Genomic DNA, 19,751 nt, shown 5'->3' on the forward strand with positions numbered 1-19,751 from the left:
AACAACGTTTTGCTCAGGGGGCCAATTTTTTTTGGGGGGGGGGCTGCCATTATATGTCTGTGCGGTACTGCCATGCCATGTTCATACTTCTAAATAATGAAATATTAAATAATAAATACAATAAAGAATAAAGAATAATACTTGCATTAAAGTTGTGAGCGAGCAATTTAGCTGCTGCATAAATTAGTTTGCTCTGGAGCTGTCCTTCCTGAGCTAAGACAGAAACGTATGAGCCGGAGGCTAAAAAACTGTGAGCTAGCTCACCCTAACCCAGCTACCTCGTCGTCCTGCGGGGGGTGTTTCCGGGGGGCCTTCTTTGGCACAAGGGGGTTCCATCCAGATGGAGGGGGCGAAATGCAGCCATTGTGAACCCCCGGCTGGGATGCAGAGTGGGGGGGGGGGATCTAAGGAGCAGCATGAGAAACGAGACACTACTGGAGTTGGACTGATTTTCTGGTCTCTGTCTCTCTGCCGCTCCGGTGGAATTCTGGGGCTCTTCTACTCGGCAACCGCTGGGTCAGCACCTGGGGCCTTTTCCCATTGGCCGCCTCGGCCCGTCCTCTTCCATCCCCCTCTGAAGAGCCAGGACTGGGCTCCGTCGGACTCTGGCGCCTCTGCCCAACCCCCGCTGTTGCTCCTATAGGTGCCTGGACCTCCCTTTGCAGTGGACTTCTCCTGCCTTGGCGAAGGCACCAGGAATGGGGGACTTGGCAGGGGGGCCTGTGGCTCCTGCTGCTCCTCCTGTGGGCTCCTGGTGGTAGGTAAGCCCACCCCACCAAGGGGGAGGTGCCCGTAAAAACCATGTGGGGGCTGGGCCCCGCGGGGCCCCCAGTAGCTACGGGCCTGTGCCAAGGCAATGACACAATGTTGGATTTTGGAGGGTTTTTTTAATGGTACAATACATGGACATAGATATGAACTTAGATTTCACAGTCATATTTGCTAGAATCCATGCAAAAATCACAAAGATCTGCACATTGGATCTATGCTTTTCTGCCATGGTGTTACCACAAAGCACCAGATCTGTGGTTTTTTTCCTATTGCAATCCGTGGGCATCCATGTGATGTGCGGATTTAGGGTGGATGTTCGAGAAAAACAAGTTAAAACTTTAAGGCTCTGTCACAGACACTTGTCAGCTAGAGGCACTGATTGAACAAAAAGCAGCCCTCACAGTTTAGTTTAGTTTTCAGATTTGCAAAACATACTAGTTTTACTTTCTCAGCTGTGTACTCAATGTCCCATCTTAGGGAAGAAGAGATACTTTAAACAGATGGACTGATGCCCAGAAAAATTTCTGAACAAGCTGGTCTAATAGTACACAATTTTGATATATATATATATTTCCATGGGAAATTTCTTCTGAGCTCAGAGAAGTGTTTACCTCAAACCATCAGAAGTGACAACTTGGAAGGTTTTCGTATGCTTATGCGGGTTTCACATAATTGGGCCTATATAATCCAAAACACCCCTGAATGTTGTTTGCGTGAGATTATCTAATCCTTCTGAATCTCAGAAATTGTATTTTATCTTGTAATCTTTAAGTAGGATAAGGGATAAGGAATGATATGTGTGTATATCTGTTTCTGATTTCATTTACATATACAAGAATAGTTTGTATCATTGTGATCTTTTCATGTTTACTCGTTCCAAGTATCATAAGACTGATTTTAAACAGAAATCTTAAAAGATAAACAGGAGTGATCTTTGGCTGGGACTCAAGGTTTTCACTTGACACCCAGAAAGAAAAGAAATAACCTTCTGACTTCTCTTCAGTTAGAGAGCATTGCTTTGGAACAGGCAAAGAGACCCACCTTCCCAATGCTTCCCTTATGGGGGAGGCGGTGTCACCTGTTATAAATCTATGTTTTCCAAAAGAGTTTAGACTGGGATGGTGAATTTCGAATAATCAAATATAAAAATCATTAAGATCCGCGAGGATCCATGCCTTGAATCCATGCTTTTGTGGTGGATCCACGATTTTGTGGTGACTAGGAATGAGTGATTTGATGGTGAGTTTTTGGTGACCAAATGTAAAAATCCTGAAGATTTGTACTTTAAAACCATGTTTCTGCACTACGGTGGCACACCCAAGTAGTGGACCCATGATTTTTGTGATTTGGTTTGTGGTCAGGGGCGACATAAATGAGTTTTGGGTGACCCCATGTAACAATCAGGAGGATCCATGAAGATCCATCTTTTCTTGCACCATGGTGGCATCATGAAGCAGTGGAACTGTGATTTTTGTGGTGCAGTCTGTGGCCATGGACATGATATCTGATTTGACATGAGTTTTGGGTCATCATCCCAAATTCATGAGGATCCATGCTTTTGCGCAATGTCGGTGCCCCAACGTGAGGGATCTGTGATTTCTGTAGTTCAATGTTCCCTCTAAGCTGTGGAGTCTTGTGAGCAAAAATTCTCCTTTGTGAGCTCCTGGCATTAAAGTTGTGAGCGAGCGATCTGGCTGCCGCATGAATTAGTTTGCTCTGGAGCCCTCCTTCCTGAGCCAGGACAAAAACGTGTGAGCCGGAGGCTAAAAAAACTCTGAGCTAGCTCACACTAAGTCAGCTTAGAGGGAACACTGGATCATGTGATGAGTAATTTGACGGTGACTTTTGCCTGATCCCACATTTTAAAAAAATCAGGATCTGTCCCTTGGCTCCACGTGCCACAAAACTGCGGTTTTTATTGTGCTGCCTTTAGACCAAGATGATCGACAATCTGATTGGAGGTCTGTTTTATTGTGTTATATTCATGAGGATCCGTTTAAACTCATGATCTACCTCTTTTTACCCCGACCCGCGGGAAGCGCACAGAAGAACTCCCTCTAGATCGGCTTGCAAGGAACTGGCGAGCGCAGCCAGCCGCTCTCGTGCCCTCGAACCCCAGGGTGGCGGCGGCGGCCCACAACCCGGCCGGGCGCAGGAGCAGAGCCGGTGCCGGGCGCCTGGTGGGAAGGGGCCGGCGCCCTCGAGCGACTCCTCCCGGAGGGCGGTGGAGCAGCCAGGGGGAGGCGGGCCCGGGCAAGCCGCTGCCCCACAAGGTAAGCCCCTCCCCCCCAACGGGTCTGGCTGGCGGGGCGCCTCCGCTGCCCTCCACCTGCCCGCCGGCCCTTCCCTGGCTCGCTCGCGGCTGCGCTTCTTCCGACGGGGCTGGTCTCTCCGCGGGGTGGGAGGGCTGAGAGAAGGGGAGCTGGGTGTGCGGGGCCCGTCGTCGTTTCCCGTCCTGTTTCGAGACCAATGTTCCCTCTAAGCTGTGGAATCTTGTGAGCAAAAATTCCACATTGTGAACTACTGGCATTAAAGTTGTGAGCAAGCGATTTGGCTACTGAATAAATCGGTTTGCTCTGGAGCCCTCCTTCCTGAGCTAAGACAAAAATGTGTGAGCCGCAAGCTAAAAAACTGTGAGCTAGCTCACACTAACTCAGCTTAGAGGGAACACTGTTCGCGACCTCCGGAGCCAGCGCGCTCTCTCTCTTCCAGTCCAGGATAAAATCTCTCCATCCCCCCCCCCCAGCAACTAGAGGCGAAAGAGACTGTGTGTTCTGCCTGGGAGATCCTGGCAGGGGTAGATTCGAACCTGGGACTTCCCAGTTCATAACTCCACCCTGAGCTGCTGTTGCTCCGGTGGAGAAGGAGCTGGGTTTGCTGCCCATCAGCCCCCTAATGCTGGCACAGGCGGCCACTGCGTGGGGCCTGCCAGGACTCCATCCAGTGTACACCCCCCTGCACACCCCTCCGTGGGGGGGGAATTGCTCTTGCTGTAGTCCTCCTGCTGCCCACACTAGGGGGATCCCTGGGTTTCTTCCCAGTCTGTTGCTGGGGGCTTGACGGTGCTGTAGGTTTGAGGGCCCCTTGATGACCAGAGGCTGCCAAATCTCTTCTCTCGGCAGATTAAGCCCATCCAGGAGGTGAAGGTGCGCTTTGTGGAGCAACTGTCCAGCCTGCAGAGCAAGCAGCAGCGGGAGCTGGAACTCCTGGAGGACATCAGGTAACAACAAGCGGAGCCCGCTGGGTAGGAGGAAGACCAGGCAGTGGACCCAGGAGGCCAAGGCCAGCCGAGCCCGTCAGTGCCCTCAGCGCCCTGCCTGAGGAACTGGCTGGGTTTAATCTCTTTTCCCAACCTGAAGTGACCCTTGGAACAAAGGGGTTGTTGCCCAGCTTCTCTCCTAACAGTGCCTTGCTCCCCGGGAGCCCTTTCAGGTCAGCGGCACGGCGGGGAGGCAGAGGCCAACACAGGCGCATACACACCAGGCCGTGTCCACTGGACTCCAGGGGGGGGGGAGCCCTGCCAGGATGTCTGTGGTCAGGAGGACGTTTTGGCTCGGCCCCAAGGCTTTCCTCTCCCTCTCTCACTAAACAAACAGCACAGGACTTCCGGAGGTGGGTGAAAGCTTTCCCTCCTCTGGAGCCCAAAGCGGCCGGGACGGGCAGCGCCCTTTGCCGTGTCTCCCCAAGACCTGCAGTTTCTCCCCCAAGAGGCCATATTGAAAGAAGGCTTGTTTGTAAGGCACCCATTCGCCTCCATCCAGTCCATCCATCCATTACAGTGGAACTACACATGGCATGATCTTTCCCCCTTTTGCTTTTTACAGAGTGTCATTACTGAGGCTGTGGTTTTAAGCTGGGCTATTTTTGGGCAGGAACGGAGTTCCGGCTGGCTCCCAAGTTGGCCACGCCCAGCAGGAACTCATTAGCATAATAGGCCACACCCAACAGCAGGAACTCATTAGGATTGGCTACGTTAGGGGTGTGTGGCCTAACATGCAAAGGAGTTCCTGCTCCAAAAAAAGGCCCTGGGTTTGGACCACAAACAAGGTAAAGAGAATAAGAAGCAAAAAGTGGGTATGGCTGGATAACCACACTTCTGGTAACATGGGGGTGCAGCCTAATGTGCTAAAGAGCGGTGCTGTCAGGGGTGTGGCCTAATATGCTAATGAGTTTCTGCTGTTGGGTGTGGCCTATTATGCTAATAAGTTCCTGCTGGGCTTTTTCTACAAAAAGAGCCCTGGTTTTAAGTAAGAGACTTAGGTGTGTGTGCGCTAGTTCAACCATTTCCGTTTGGATTGTTTCCCTCCTGAAATTCTGCGGGGGTGGGGGCAACCTGTATCTGGCCACACGATGGAAAATTTACAGCTATTTTTTTTCTCTCCCAGTGACAGTAAATGCAGGTTGGTGGGTGGCAGTTTCCCTTAAGGTCACAGCTCCAGAGTCTGTTTTTTTTAAAGAGAAAAACGGAAGGACCGTGTTATTGCTGTAATATGCAGGCTTTCTCTACCCCCACCCTTCCGACCTGAAACTGGCCTCCCTGTGGTCCTTTGGGAATATTTTCAATAGCCCAGCAGAGTTAGCTTTGTCTCTTCAGAGGTGAAGCAGATTGGAGCTGGGTAGAAGGGGCTTAGTTCCCTTAAGGTCACAGCTCCAGAGTCTGGTTTTTTTAAAGAGAAAAATTGAAGGACCGTGTTATTGCTGTACTGTGCAGGCTTTCTCTACCCCCACCCTTCTGACCTGAAACTGGCCTCCCTGTGGTCCTTTGGGAATATTTTCAATAGCCCAGCAGAGTTAGCTTTGTCTCTTCAGAGGCGAAGCAGATTGGAGCTGGGTAGAAGGGGCTTAGGAGCTGCGGTGGCTCAAGTGGTTAAGATGCTGAACTGCAGTCTCTGGAAGGTCAGTAGTTCAGCAGTTCGAGACCCGAGGGTGCCGCATGACGGAGTGAGCTGCTGTCTCTAGGTCCAGCTCCTGCCAACCTAGCAGTTCGAAAGCAAGAAATTGCAAGTAGATAAATAGGTACCACTTCGGTGGGAAGGTAACAGCGTTCCGTGCGCCTTGGTGTTTAGTCATGCCGGCCACATGACTACAGAAACGTCTTCGGACAGCGCTGGCTCTTCGGCTTTGAAACGGAGATGAGCACCGCAACCCTAGAGTCGGATTCTACTGGCTTTCGAGCAAGGGAACCTTTACCTTTAGAAGGGGCTTGCAGGGACAGCCCAAGGCAGAAATGGACCCAGTCGTTGACTTTACACAGGCATCGCCAGCACAGGCACAAATGGGGTTGCTCCCCAGCCAGACAATTTTCTTTCCTCCTTGCTCTCCTCTCACATGCAATTGAAATAGGGCTGCCAGGCAGATTTCCCTCTAAGCTGCGTTAGCGTGAGCTGGCTCACAGTTTTTTAGCCTCCGGGTCACACTTTTATGTCTTAGCTCCGGGAGGGATGGTTCCAGAGCAGACTGAATTTATGCAGTAGCCAAATCACTCTCTCACAACTTTAATGCCAGTAGCTTACAAAATAGAATTTTTGCTCACAGGACTCCACAGCTTAGAAGAAGGAAGAAAAAGAAGAGATTGGATTTATACCCTGCCCTTCACTTGGAGTCTCAGAGTGGCTTACAAACTCCTTTCCCTTCCCCTCCCCACAACAGACACCCTGTGAGGTGGGCTTAGAGGGAGCATTGCTGCTAGGTCCCCCTCTGGCCACCAGCGGGGGAGGGGAGGTTGGGGGAGGTAGAGTTGCCAGATCTAGGTTGAGGAACTCCTGAAGATTTGGGGGTGGAGCCTGGGGAGGGCAGGGACCTCAGTGGGGTACAGTGCCATAGAGTCCACCCTCCAAAGCAGCCATTTCCTCCAGGGAAACTGATCTCTGTAGTGTAGAGATGAACTGTAACTCCAGGGGATCCCCAGGTCCCACCTGGAGGTTGGCATCCCTAAATTGAAGACTTCTTGCTTTGGGAAGTCTTCATTCTGTCTCCGACTCACCCAGGCACCCACCTTCTGATGTTAGGAGCTGAAGACTTCGGGAACCAGGAGGCTTTCAGCTGCGTGGGTGTGTGTGTGGGTGTGAGCATCACCATGTCCTCGGAAGATGGTGGTTTGGCATCTGTTGTCGAACCCTTTGGGGATGCCCAGGGAAGCTTACCTTGTCGTGGTGCATGTCCCCTAACTTCGTAGCCTCCTGCAGTTAGAATGCTGTCAATCATGGGAGTGGGTGGAGGGTTGCCCCATGTCGTCCTGTCAGTCTAGAGCCTCATGGAGACTGCTTTCCCAGCCCTGCCACCCTTATTAACAGGAGATGTCAGGACTTGAACTCATGACCCTCTAGGTGCAAAGCTTGGGCACTGCTGTTGAGTCACAGCCCTCATGCCATCATGAACTCCACTGGAGAAAGAAGGTGTCCCCCCGCCCCCCACATATGCACACATTGCTCTGAGGCCTGCGTGAGAGACTTCTAGGGTGAACAGAAACCCTGCCTTTCACAGGATAGACCACCGGACCCTGAATGTGCCAGCGGGTTTTCAGGCCTTGCTCAGAGTCTTTGTCTTTTTCTCCTTGCAGGTCCTACAGCAAACAGCGATCTGCCATCGAGAGGGAGTATGGGCAGGTGAGGACAGACGAGATTTCTCAGCGACTTGTTCTTTTGAGATGTGTGTATTTTCCACTCCGGTGGTGTTTGACTAACCAGAACAGGGAAAACAGCAGTGGCTACAAATGAGGCTTTAAGCAAGAGAAGTCTCAACCCGTTGTCCTTGATGTAGGCCCCTGAACAGGTGTGTCAAGCGATGGAAACAGGTGAGGATTCCCATGCCTGTTCCAGCTCCCCGCTTATCTTTCTGAAGCAAATGATCCCCCCCCCCCCGCTGCCACTAGCACACTTGGCCACAGTATTACAGTTGCCAGAAGGTTAATATGAGGTCAGATTTGCCCAGGCAGTGACTCAGACCTAAAATGCAAGTTGTTTAAGCCTGGGGGTCAGAGAGATTCCTCGTGGGAAAGGCTAGGTGAAGTCAGCTCCACCTGGATCTTTGCATTAAGGACCTTAAAAGGGTGTTGTAATTCTACCACATGTGGTGGCGTTGTACAAAAACGTAGAAGTACTGGAAATCTATACAGAAAATCATAGAGGAAATTTTGATGGTGAAAACGGATTTGGTGCCTGAAATATCCCTACTCAACATAATGCCGGAATCACTTAATATGAATGAAAAATATGTATTATCCTACGTAATTACAGCACCGAAAATACTATGGGCCAAATATTGGAAATTAGACAATACACCCAGAATAGATGAAGTAATAGGTAAACTGTTAGAGGTAGCTGAAGTTGATAAACTTAACTTGACATTACAAGGGAAATATGATGAGGAGTTTGTTGAAAGATGGGCAGGATTGTATAATTGGGTTGGGGAAAATATTAGACTCTGAAAATATATGTATAAATGATAAAACAGTAATATGTGTATGAGAAATGTACAAAAAAAATGAATTTTTAAAAAAAGCCTGGGGGTCAGAGAGATTCCTCGTGGGAAAGGGTAGGTCAAGTCAGCTCCACCTGGATCTTTGCAATAAGAACCTTAAAAGGGTGTTGTAATAAGATGGGGGTTTCCGCTCAGCAGGAGCACTGACTGTGGACCTCACACCTGTATTCCGTTTTGGAGAGAACTGTTGACTTTGCCCTGAGCTCTAGGAACACAGGGTGGCGGATGAGGAGGGCTTTCCTCAGCAGCCACTGCCGCCGCCACTCAAAAGGCTTCTTAGCATCCCTTACGTTGCTAGGGGTTGCTGACGGCATGCTTACCCCTGCAGTCCTCCCGCTCCTGCCTAATCTCCCATTCTCTCTTGCTTGCGTCTGGACCCTGCACAAATAGAGGGCTTCACTCGGCTGCCCCTGCTGAACCCTCATCCTTTGAAGTCCCAACCTGGGATTGCAGGTGAGCCCTCGTCGCATTCTTTCCTCTCACCCATTTGTTTGCTTTGCTGCTGGTTTGTGCCACATCTTCCTTCGGTTCCATTCAGTCCTGATGCATGTGAGTCCTTCACCAGCACTGGCCTCTGCTGCTGCTTTGCATCTCAGTGTCTGAAGAAGTGTGCCTGCACACGGGGGCTGATCCCCAGAATTAAACTTTGCTGGTCTTAAAGGTGCCATTGTGCTCTGTTGTGTCAGACCAACATGGCTACCCGCCTGAATCGTTGCATCTCAGTGTTGCATAAGCATCATCGGACTAGCCTGAGTTTCGGGCCCTGCTAGACATATATCATTTTTGCAGGCTCAGACCTGGGTGTGAAAGATGGGTGTATCTTTGAGGGCCAGTTCATATGTTCATGTTAAAGGGGGGTTTTTTGCAGCCAGGGAACAGCATGTTTAAATTCTTTGCCATCTAAGTCCTTCAATATAACATCGCACACAAACACATCTAAGCATCTTAGTGGCCCTTACGGGCAAAGTCAACTCATCTTTTTTTATATAAAAAAGTGAACCCTGTTATTCAGTAAAAATGCTTCGAATCAATGCTCCCTCTAAGCTGTGAAGTCTTGTGAGCAAAAATGCTACTTTGTGAGCTACTGTCATTAAAGTTGTGAGCGAGTGATTTTGGCTACTGCATTAAATAGTTTGCTCTGGAGCCCTCCTTCCTGAGCTAAGACAAAAACGTGTGAGCCAGAGGCTAAAGAACTGTGAGCTAGCTCACACCGACTCAGCTTAGAGGGAACACTGCTTTGAATGCCACTAAATTACGAAATACAACTAGAAGAATAAAAAGTGCAGCTAAGGAAAATGAAACAATCTTTACACCAGACTAATCCAGCAAAAAAACAAATCTTTACACCGGAATAACCCAGCAATCAAAGGACACAAAATACAGTAGAGACCTCAACAGTGGTCAACATGAGAGCCAGCATGTGCAGTGGTTAGAGTGCTGGATTCGGATCTGGGAGACCCAGGTTCAGGTCCCCACTGCCATGAAAGCTCACTGGGTGACCTCAGGCCAGTTGCTCACATTCAGCCTAACCTACCTCAAACCTAAAATGCAAGAGTGGAGAACAATGTAATCGGCCTTGGGTTCCCCGCTGGGGAGAAGGGCGGGGTATAAGTAAAGACAGTATATCTAAATAAGTAAAGAGCAGGGGTCATTTCGTAGGAAAAGAGGTGCAGGAGCTCATTAGCGTAACTCATTAGCATAACTTGTTTGCATATGCCACACACCCTGACATCACCGGAAGTGTGTCAGAAGGCAACACCCACCACTCAGGCTCCACTGGACTGTTTTGGATTGCTAGCTATGGGGGGGGGGGACGTGCAGATCTGTCCTTGCAGAGGAGGGAGAGCTTGTACCTGAATAAAACTTGGTCTTAAAGGTGCCACTGGACTGTTTTGGGGCGGGGGGGGGTCTGCAACTTACCTGGCTGCTTCTTGCTCTGACTGAGGGCTGCTGGGAGCCGGGGGTGGGGCTTGTTGCATGTGCCCACCCCCTGGGCTCTTTACTGCCGGAGCTCCGCTCCTGTGCGCTCCTGCAGGAAATGACACCTGGTAAAGAGAATCCAAAACCATCATCCATGCAACAGCAATAATCACCAACCCACGTCAATTAACTGAAAAGTACAATATGAAAGAACTGTTCTGTTTCCCTAAGAGTAGGGATGGTGCCAGACATTGCGTGCAAGGGAAGGGGATATGCCCTACTTCCCTTGCTGCCTTTGAACAGGCCGTCTCTGAGGCCGCGTGATGAGTTGCTGACGGGAGAAGCCCAAGAAGCAAGGCCTTTCCCAATGACCCAAGGCCACGGGAGCAGGCATGTATCTTGGTTCCAAACTGTTTGTTAGTTGTTGTTCAGTCGCACAGTCGAGTCCGACTCTCCGCGACCCCGTGGACCACATCACGCCAGGCCCTCCTGTCTTCCGCCATGCTCCGGAGTTTGCTTAATTTCACGTTCGTTACATCGATAACACTGTCTAACCATCTCATCCTTTGCCGTCCCCTTCTTCTCTTACCTTCTTCTTTTACCTTCAATCTGAACTATTTAGGATGGGTTTTATTTAGCCCATTAATTGCTGAGCTGGCCTCTTTATAAAGAAATAAGATACGGATACTGTAAACAGTGCATTGGAGGTTTTTTCTTGATCAGATCAACAGAAAATGAAATTTCTCCTTGCTGCCGGTTTGAACGACAAGGAGGCTTTATATACCTTGGCAGCAAAACATGTTCTGCAGGAGAGAGATTGTGTAAACAATTCATGAAATTGCAGATGATAATGCAGAAGAAGGAGGAGGAGGGGGAGGAGGAGGAGGAGATTGGATTTATACCCCGGCCTTCACTACCCAAGGGAGTCTCAGAGCAGCTTACAAACTCCTTTCCCTTCCCCTTCCCACAACAGACACCCTGTGAGCAATGTTCCCTCTAAGCCGCGCAGTCTTGTGAGCAAAAATTCTACTTTGTGAGCTACCGGCATTAAAGCTGTGAGTGGGCGATTTGGCTACTGCATAAATTAGTTTGCTCTGGAGCCATCCTTCCTGAGCCAAGACAAAAATGTGTGAGCGGGAGGCTAAAAAACTGTGAGCTAGCTCACACTAACTCAGCTTAGAGGGAACATTGCCTGTGAGGTAGGTGCGGCTGAGAGAGCTCTGGCAGAAACTGCTCTTTTTCAAGAACAGCTCTTATCAGAACTATGGGGAGTGGGGAATCGAACCCGGTTCCCCCAGATTAGAGTCCACACACTTAACCACTACACCAAACTGGTTACTTAATTGATAACTCTGCCTTTCTCCTCAACGGGGATCCAAAGTAGCTTGCGCAGTCCTCCCCTTCTTCATTTTATGCTCACAGCAGCCCTGCGAGGGAGGCTAGGCTGAGAGTGCGTGACTGGCCCAAGGTCACCCAGCAAGTTCCCATGGCAGTGTGGGGATTTGAACCTGGGCCTCCCGGGTCTTAGCCTGACACTCTAGCTGTTACACCACACTGGCTTTCTGATAGTAATCTCACCTGTGCTACTTTTGATGTTTTCATCTTTGTAATGACTGGCGATAGGAGACAACATGTTATTCATTCAGCCAGACTTCAGTGTGTGGTCTGTTAAATGTGTCTTTGCCGTTTCCTTAACAAATTGGCATTTGAGGGAAAATGAAAATCGACTGCGAGATCGTGTCCTTTGAGTTCTTTTGTTTTCTTATTACTCGTTCTGCTCCCTTGCCAAGCAAGCAATAGAATGAGGAGAAAACACGGAGCGTAGCCAACTGTGTCAAGGCTGTAGCGGAAAGGGATGCCAAAGTTATTCTTCATGTTTGTAGCTGGATTATTGCCTTGGTCTTGTGAGGCCTTTCATTCCTCCCGTTGCTTCACTGTAACATTCTCCTTGGGTGTAGAGCACCATCTTTTTTTTTGTAGTTCATTATGGCTGAACAAATAAAAAGTGAATTGAACAGGTGCGTGGTTTTAGAGGTCAAAAGAGCACTTTAGATTGGGCCCAGGAGCCAAAACAGCTGGGTTAAGGTTGGTGGAATACAGTCAAAGCGGTTTGCCGCAGCTGGCAGCCTGGTGACCGACTGCCTTTTGCACCAGCAGAAATGCCTGAGAATTTTTCCAGTGTAGCCCGAGGCAGAGTGTGTTCCTCGAGCAAATGGGCTGGATGTCACTAGGGTAGATCTCACTGTAGACAGGTCAGACTACTCCAGAAAGTGTAACCGTTGCTCTTTCAGCCTAAGGCGATGATAAAGCTTTCTGGGCCAAGATCACCCCTGAGTATCTGATTGCAAAACTGGATCTGCAAGGACATCTAAACATATGGATAAACATATGGAGCAGAGGTCCATCAGTGGCTCTTAGCCACAAGGTATAGGCAGAATACTCTATCTGGGGCAGGGATGCTCTGTATTCTTGGTGCTTGGGGGGGGGGGAAGAGTGGGAGGGCTTCTGGAGTTCTGGCCCTGCTGGTGGACCTCCTGATGGCACCTGGGCTTTGGCTTTAACGGCCTGGGACCCCATTCTCCCGTGTGCGGGAGTCAGGCCGATTGGCCTAAGAGTGGCAGCTGAGTTAGTGTCAGCTAGCTCACAGTTTTTTAGCCTCTGGCTCAGACATTTTTATCTTAGCTCAGGAAGGAGGGCTCCAAAGCAAACTGATTTATGCAGCAGCCAAATTGCTCGCTCACAACTTTAATGCCAGTCGCTCAGAAAGTAGAAGTTTTGCTCATGAGACTCTACGGCTTAGAGGGAACATTGGCTATGAGTATTCAAAATCCTGGTGCATGGCATTTGTGGCTGGAGATTAAAACCAACCATCTGGGTTTCTCTTGAGACCAATGGCCACTCCTCTTCCATGCCTTCAGCAAGAGCAGGAAAGACCGGCATGGGCTCTAAGCGAAGGGCACGGGAGCAGGGCTGGGGACACACCGTGCATGCTTGTGCTCATCGACAATGTAAAGGGGAAGAGGATGTGTAGAGGACGATGGCAGTGAAGCAAGGCGGCTTTCGTCAGCTTTTCACGGCAACCCCCTGTTGCCATGCAAGCCTATCTTCCATTGGAATGGCTCAATCAATGAAGACAGGTAAATATTGCCCAGTCAACGAATGTCCTGCTAAAGCAACTGCGTTAAAGATCTATCTTTATTTCTTAGCATATCTCCCCTCCCATTTTCGAGGTTCTTGGTGCCTTTAACGAATAGAAGCATTTGCTTCTTATTGGAGACAGAGATAGTCAGGAAGATGAAACTTTTTTTCACAGCATGATCCAATTTCAAGAGGAGGAGCTTGTGGGGATGGGGAGGGGAGGAGGTCAGGTGTTTAGCGAGCTGGCTGGGTCTGATGGCCCCCACCTCTGCTCTGGCTGATCCTGGCATTTTAAGTGCTATGAGTGTTCAAAATCCTGGTGCATGGCATTTGTGGCTGGAGATTAAAACCAACCATCTGGGTTTCTCTTGAGACCGATGGGCACTCCTCTCCCGTGCCTTCAGCAAGAGCAGGAAAGACTGGCGTGGGCTCTAAGCGAAGGGCACGGGAGCTTGTGCTAATCAACAATGTAAAGGGGAAGAGGATGTGTAGAGGACGATGGCAGTGAAGCAAGGCAGCTTTCGTCAGCTTTTCACGGCAACCCCCCCCCCCAGCACAGTTCTAAACTCCCCTGCATTCAAAGAGGCATTTGGCACCAGAACTGGTAACTAACTCTGACCCACAATACTGGGTTGTCAGTGACCTGGTCTTTAGAGTGCAAGAGTTCAGATTTGGATTGGGGTCTTTCTGTGTGAACTCTTGATAGGGCATCCCTGTACTGTGTGCCTCTAGCTCATAGCCCCCAAAAGGGTGCATCCACCCCAGCTGCGGGCCTAGCAGTCTTTGGCCGCAGGAGTGGAAGTGCGGCTGATCAGTGGGGTGTTTTGTCCCTGCCACACAGCTGGTAACTGGGTGAAGTGTTTGTGCGTCTACATCAGAAACATGGGTGATAATAACAGAAGAAGAAGAAGAGATTTGATTTGTACCCCACCCTTCACTCGGAGTCTCAGAGCGGCTTACAAACTCCTTCCCCTCCCCACAACAGACACCCTGTGAGGTAGGCGAGGCTGACTCTTTCGAGAACTGTTCTTGAGAGAACAGCTCTGACAGAACTATGGCGTGCCCAAGGTCATCCAGCAACTGTTAGTGGAGGAGTGGGGAATCAAACCCGGTTCTCCCAGATTAGAGTCCACGCACTTAACCGCTACACCACCGGGTGGCATAGCACAGTCAAGACGAACACCGTGAGCCATTGCTTTGCAACTTCAGATTCCACATGGCGCTTGCTAGGCAAGCAAAATGAAATAAATGACTGTACGGTGGGGAAATCAGTTGTGCCAACCCACCTTGCTTTGGTCATGAAGGAACTGGAGCAGGATGCTGAAGCGCCACCAATGGCTCACTGCCCAACAGCCTTTTTGCTTTGATCATTGCTTAGTGCATGGTGTGTCTGATGGATAAGATGCTTTCATGCCGTGTGCCCCAGTCCCACTGTTTCACGTTTCATGCCTTGCATCTTGTGTGGCTTGCCTAAGGAGCAGTTGTGCGGCTTCCCAGAGAGGAGAGAACCTTCTTTTTCGAAGCAGTGGACCAGGAGTGTTGGGAGATGCCTCATGGCACTACTCTGACTCTGGCATCTGTTGATGTTCTGCACAAACGAGTATTAGAACAGTGGTTCCCAGCATGGTACCACAGGGCGCCATGGTGCCTGCCCACACCTTTTCTGGAGCCTGCTTTTGAGAAAGTGGGTCGAGCCAGGTGGGGCTTGGCTATTGAAGACTTGATGAGTTGTGCAGATTTATAAAAAGAAACATTGCTTTGGCAACAGCTGCCACCACAACATGAGGCTCTTCACAGTGAGGCTGAAGGGAAGCTGTGGCAGTCATTTCGTGGCTGGCTCCACCTCCTGCAGCAGCCATGGCGTGGCTGTGTCCAGCACGCTGTGTCAGAACTCCAAAGTTCCCTGGGGGCTTGAAAGGGTTGGGGACCCCTGGATTAGAAACCTGCTGGAAGAAGGGGGAGAGATCAGGGATGGAGTCTCCCAGGGACCCACATTCTGTGCCAGATATATTTTTTTAAATGTTACTAGTTTATGCACAGAGAAAGGGAAAGGGGAAAGAAGGGGAAAAGGAAAGGTACAGAAGTATATGTATTAAAAAATCCAATTTAACGTTCTGTATGCAAGGCTTCTCATTAGAACTTCACAACTACTGTATCTATCATTCTTATTCTTCTTCATTTAATCTTATTTTCTCAGTTTTAACCAGTCCTAAAACGCCCTCCAAGGTCCCATAAATTCTTTTTCCATTTTTCCTTTTAATGTATCTGTAGATCTGTCCATTTCAGCACATTCCGTAATCTTCAATGTCAACTCATACAGCGTTGGGATCTTCCCTGTCCTCCATGTCATTGCGAATACAATTCTGGCTGCTGTTACAACATGTAAAATAAAGTATCTGTGGTTCTTATCTAAGTCATCTGGTCAACAGTTTAGCAGAAATATCTCTGGCTTCCGGGTTTTTGTTTTTGTTCTGGTCTGTTGGTGTCATTGAGGGCAGAACGAGCATCTTCCTGAGCGCACGGAGGGGTGGCTGTGGTTGTGTCTTTCCAGGCGCTCCAGAGACTGGCGAGTCCGTTCCTGAAGAGAGAGTGGCTGCGGGGCCGGAGTGAGAGCAGCGACTGCAGGTGGGGACCGGTTTGGGGGGGGGAGGGGGGCAGGGCTGACCGGGTTGACCTGCTCCGCTGCTGGCCTCTCTGCCGAAGAGGACAGCCCTCGAAAAAGGTGCTGGCAGAAGAGGGGGAGGCGGATGGTGTCCGTTTGGGCACATCCTCTCCTCCTGAGGAAGACGAGAAGGTGCAGGGATTGCCACGCCCCGCAGCTGGGCACAGGGGATGACTTGGTCTCCTAAGCTGGATACTCCACCGACTCCACTGCTGGGAATAGCTGCATCGTGCGTTCAGATTTGAAGCACCAGTTTTATTGCATATGTAAAATTGTTTTATTGTTTTACTATTTTAAACATGTTGTTAGCCGCCCTGAGCCACTGGGTAGGGCAGGATAGAAATCGCAAACTAAATAAATAAATAAATAAATAAAAATATTTCACATGCAGGAAACGGAGTGCCTATAAGAAAGAGAAGTCTCCCCCACCCACCCAACAGAAAACCCTGCCCAAGAGCCCACTTTGACAAATTGGCAACTGGTGATTTTTGTTGTTGTTCAGTCGCACAGTCGAGTCCGACTCTTCGCGACCCCATGGACCAGATCCCGCCAGGCCCTCCTGTCTTCCGCCGTCCTCTGAAGTTTGCTCAATTTCATGTTCGTTGCATCAGCAGATGTTGATTGTGAGACTAATAAAGTGGAGAAACGGAAGGCACCAGGGAGGAAGCTGGAACGGATCGTGAGCAGCAAGAGAGAGAGAGGGTGTGCGCACGACTCTAACCCAGGAACGGAAGCTGGTGTATGAGGGAATACCCGGCCCGTTCACATTCTGAGGTGCCAGTTTCAAAGCGACAAGCAGTATCACAACGGCAACGGGACACTCAGGTCTAGGGAGGAACACCAATCGTGACATAAATAAAATCCGAGAAAACACCAATATCACTGTGCGCTCAGTTGCAGTGGGGTGTTCGCATGCGTGTCCTGGGAAATGTGTCCTTATGGTGGGGAGGGGGAGTGTGCAGTGCCTTGGATTCTGTGGAGTCAGAACAGAGACTGTGGCTGATTTCGCACAAGGAGCTGCGCCGCCGTCGCGCCTCTCTTTGCTCCATTTCCATTGGTCAATTTCCCACTCGGAGCCGCGCGGCCACATTTTGACCCACGGCTTCGCCCGATTTTTCCCGCGGTTTTGTGATCCTGTCTTTTGAGGCTCATGAAACAGCGGGGAAAATCGGGTGAAGCCGCAGGTCAAAAATGAGCGTATTTCTGCATAACTGCGAGATGGGGAGGGGGGGTAGGAGAAGCCTCCCAAAATACTTTCCCTCTCATCTTTGTTGGGAGCAAGGGGTGCTATTAGGTGGGAGTTGGAAAAAATGGGGGTGGGGAGGAGGGGAAAAGGGTGCTGGTGTCACAGGCAGGTCCATAGCTAATGTGGGGCCCATGGGGCCCAGCCCCCTAGCATTTCTTCCAGGGCCCCCAAACTGAGCCTTGGCTTCTCCTCCCTGAGCTCCACAGTAGCTACAGGCCTGTCAGTGGAACGGGGGCTGCATGGGATCGCAGGGAAGTCATTGCGTGAGACAAGGCACAGGATTCCAGCTGTGCACTCCACAGCTCTGAAGTACACTGGCTTGCAGTTAGTCGATCAGCCCCATCCAAACCAGCACAGTCGGGGGCGGGGAGGAAAGAATATGCATAGCTCCATACAGACATATAATGGCTGGCCCCCTGAGCAAAGCATTGGCCGGAGTGCAAAGGCAGCCATACAGACATATAATGGCTGGCCCCCTGAGCAAAGCATTGGCCCCCCAGCAAAAAGTTGCTAGCTACGGGTCTGGGGGGAGGGGGCTCGGCAGAAGCGGGAGACTGAGAGAGGTCAGCAAGGCGTGGGGAGTGGCGGGAGTGCAAAGGCAGCCAGGCCTTCGGAGCAGAACTGCTCCCCTGCAGCGACAATTGCCTTGCGGTGTTGGTATTCCATGCAGCCTGCAAGTTGGGCTTCTTAGAATCCATCCCGAGGTGGACGTTGCGGCAGCTGAACTTCCGAGAGCCCAGGGGTAGTTTATAGATGCAATAAAGCAGAAGCGCTGAGCCCATCGGGGCTTTGGAAATGAGGACTGCAAGGCCGAAAGCTCAGGAAGTGGTTTACCACTCCCAAGAGCTCCTTGAGAGGCTCTGCTGAGCATAGAGCAGGGAGTGAGTAGCAGTGCGGTCGATCAGAGACTGGCATTGCGCCTGCACATCTCCCGGAAGAGCCGGGTAGTGTAGGGCCATGGCTGGCGGCACACGGGAAGCCCCCCAAGACCCTCCCGGAGGATGTCCTTGTAGCTCATGGACCAGATGCAGGGCCGGGCAGGAGCCAGTAACATCTGTGGCCTTTCTGCAGGAGTGTTTTTACCGTCTGGAAGGGGGTGATCGATGGCACCGTCTGCTCCGGCCAGGCCCGGGTCGCTGCCTCCGATAACTATCGCACCGTAAGCACAGAGGCAGCTAAAACCGCTCGGGTGTCCAAAGAGCACCTGCTCAAAAAGGTAGTACTTCTTGGCTTGGGCAGGGATGGGATGACTTGGGGTGGGCCGGGCTGGTCCCCAAGTAGAGAAGAAGGCTCTGAAACTCTTCCGGGGTATTGAACACCAGCGATGGCAGCTGGTGGGTGGCCGGGGGGAGGGCACGCCAGGAGGCTGACAGTTTTGCCCCCAACCTTGTCAGGGCATTGAGCAGCTGCTGAGTACGCAGGCGGAACTGCTGGAGTCCGTGAAGGAAGTCGGCAAAAGCAAGAAGCATTACGTGCAGCTGCAGCGGACCAATGAGGTGTCCCGGGAGAAGGCTGCTGACGTGGAGGCCAGGTGAGTCATCTCCCTGGGACCGCCGGACGGGAGTGCCAAAGCTCAGTTGGCCAAGGGCTGCAAGGGATCCCTGTTGTCATCCTTAGCCTGATGTTTCCTGGGTACTTGAAGGGAGCTTTCCAGTGCCAAGACTTCCGTGCATCCCAGCCTTTGGGAACTGACACCCATCCTTCTTCCCGCAGGCTCCGGAGGAGCGACCATGGCATATTTCACACCAAGGGCAGCTTGCAGAAGCTCAGTGCCAAGGTCAGAGGGCCCAGCCTGCCTGCGAGTTAGGAAATGTAGATGGGTTGCAAAGTCCCGAAGCCTGTGCAGGGTGGAGGGAAAAGGGCCGGCAGGAAACTTCCCAAGAGTGGGTGGGCGGCGGGTCACAGGGAGTGGTTTTTTTAGAATGCTGATTGTGCGGCACTGTCTTTCCCCCCTCCTTGCAGTTCTCTGTGCAGCTGGCCGAGAATTCGCAGCAGCTGCTGTTGGCCCAGAACGAGTACGCCCTGATGCTGGTGGCTGTCAAGGCCCACCTCGAGCACTACTACCAGAAAGAGCTGCCTGCCGTCATCCAGGTAGGAATCCCCCTTTGGGACGCTGCACACGGACAACCCCGTATCTCTGCCCAGGCTGTGGAAATACTTGGGGCAGGACAATGTTGGCTTTGGTACAGGCAGGGGTCATTTCCTGCGGGAGAGCATAGGAGCGGAGTTCCGGCAGTAAGGAGCCCAGGGGGCGGGCACATGCAACAAGGCCCACCCCCTGCTCCCAGCAGCCCTCAGTTGGGCCACGAGGAGCAAGAAGCAGCCAGGTAAGTTGCAGAGTCGTCGTCCCCCCGGCCCGCCTTCAGGTACAAGCTCTCCCTCCTCTGTGAGGGCAGATCTGCGCGTCCCCCCCCCCATAGCTAGCAATCCAAAACAGTCCAGTGGCACCTTTAAGACCAAGTTTTATTCAGGTACAAGCTCTCTCTCCTCTGTGAGGGCAGATCTGCGTGTTCCCCCCCCCGACCACGATCTAGA

At 51.1% G+C, this 19,751-nt stretch overlaps 1 protein-coding gene across 1 annotated transcript in view; it reads left to right on the forward strand.

The window, feature by feature from the left end:
• Positions 1-19,751, forward strand: part of FCHSD1 (FCH and double SH3 domains 1) — a 57,601-nt gene that overhangs the window by 3,642 nt on the left and 34,208 nt on the right. The window contains exons 2-8 of the mRNA XM_015411128.1: positions 3,894-3,991; positions 7,331-7,376; positions 15,860-15,933; positions 18,288-18,432; positions 18,611-18,747; positions 18,930-18,993; positions 19,179-19,307. Of these exons, the coding sequence (XP_015266614.1) occupies positions 3,894-3,991; positions 7,331-7,376; positions 15,860-15,933; positions 18,288-18,432; positions 18,611-18,747; positions 18,930-18,993; positions 19,179-19,307 (693 nt within the window). The remainder of the gene's footprint in view (positions 1-3,893; positions 3,992-7,330; positions 7,377-15,859; positions 15,934-18,287; positions 18,433-18,610; positions 18,748-18,929; positions 18,994-19,178; positions 19,308-19,751) is intronic.

This window comes from Gekko japonicus, unplaced genomic scaffold, assembly GCF_001447785.1.
Source record: "Gekko japonicus isolate JY-2015 unplaced genomic scaffold, Gekko_japonicus_V1.1 scaffold834, whole genome shotgun sequence".
NCBI classification, from domain to species: Eukaryota; Metazoa; Chordata; class Lepidosauria; order Squamata; family Gekkonidae; genus Gekko; species Gekko japonicus.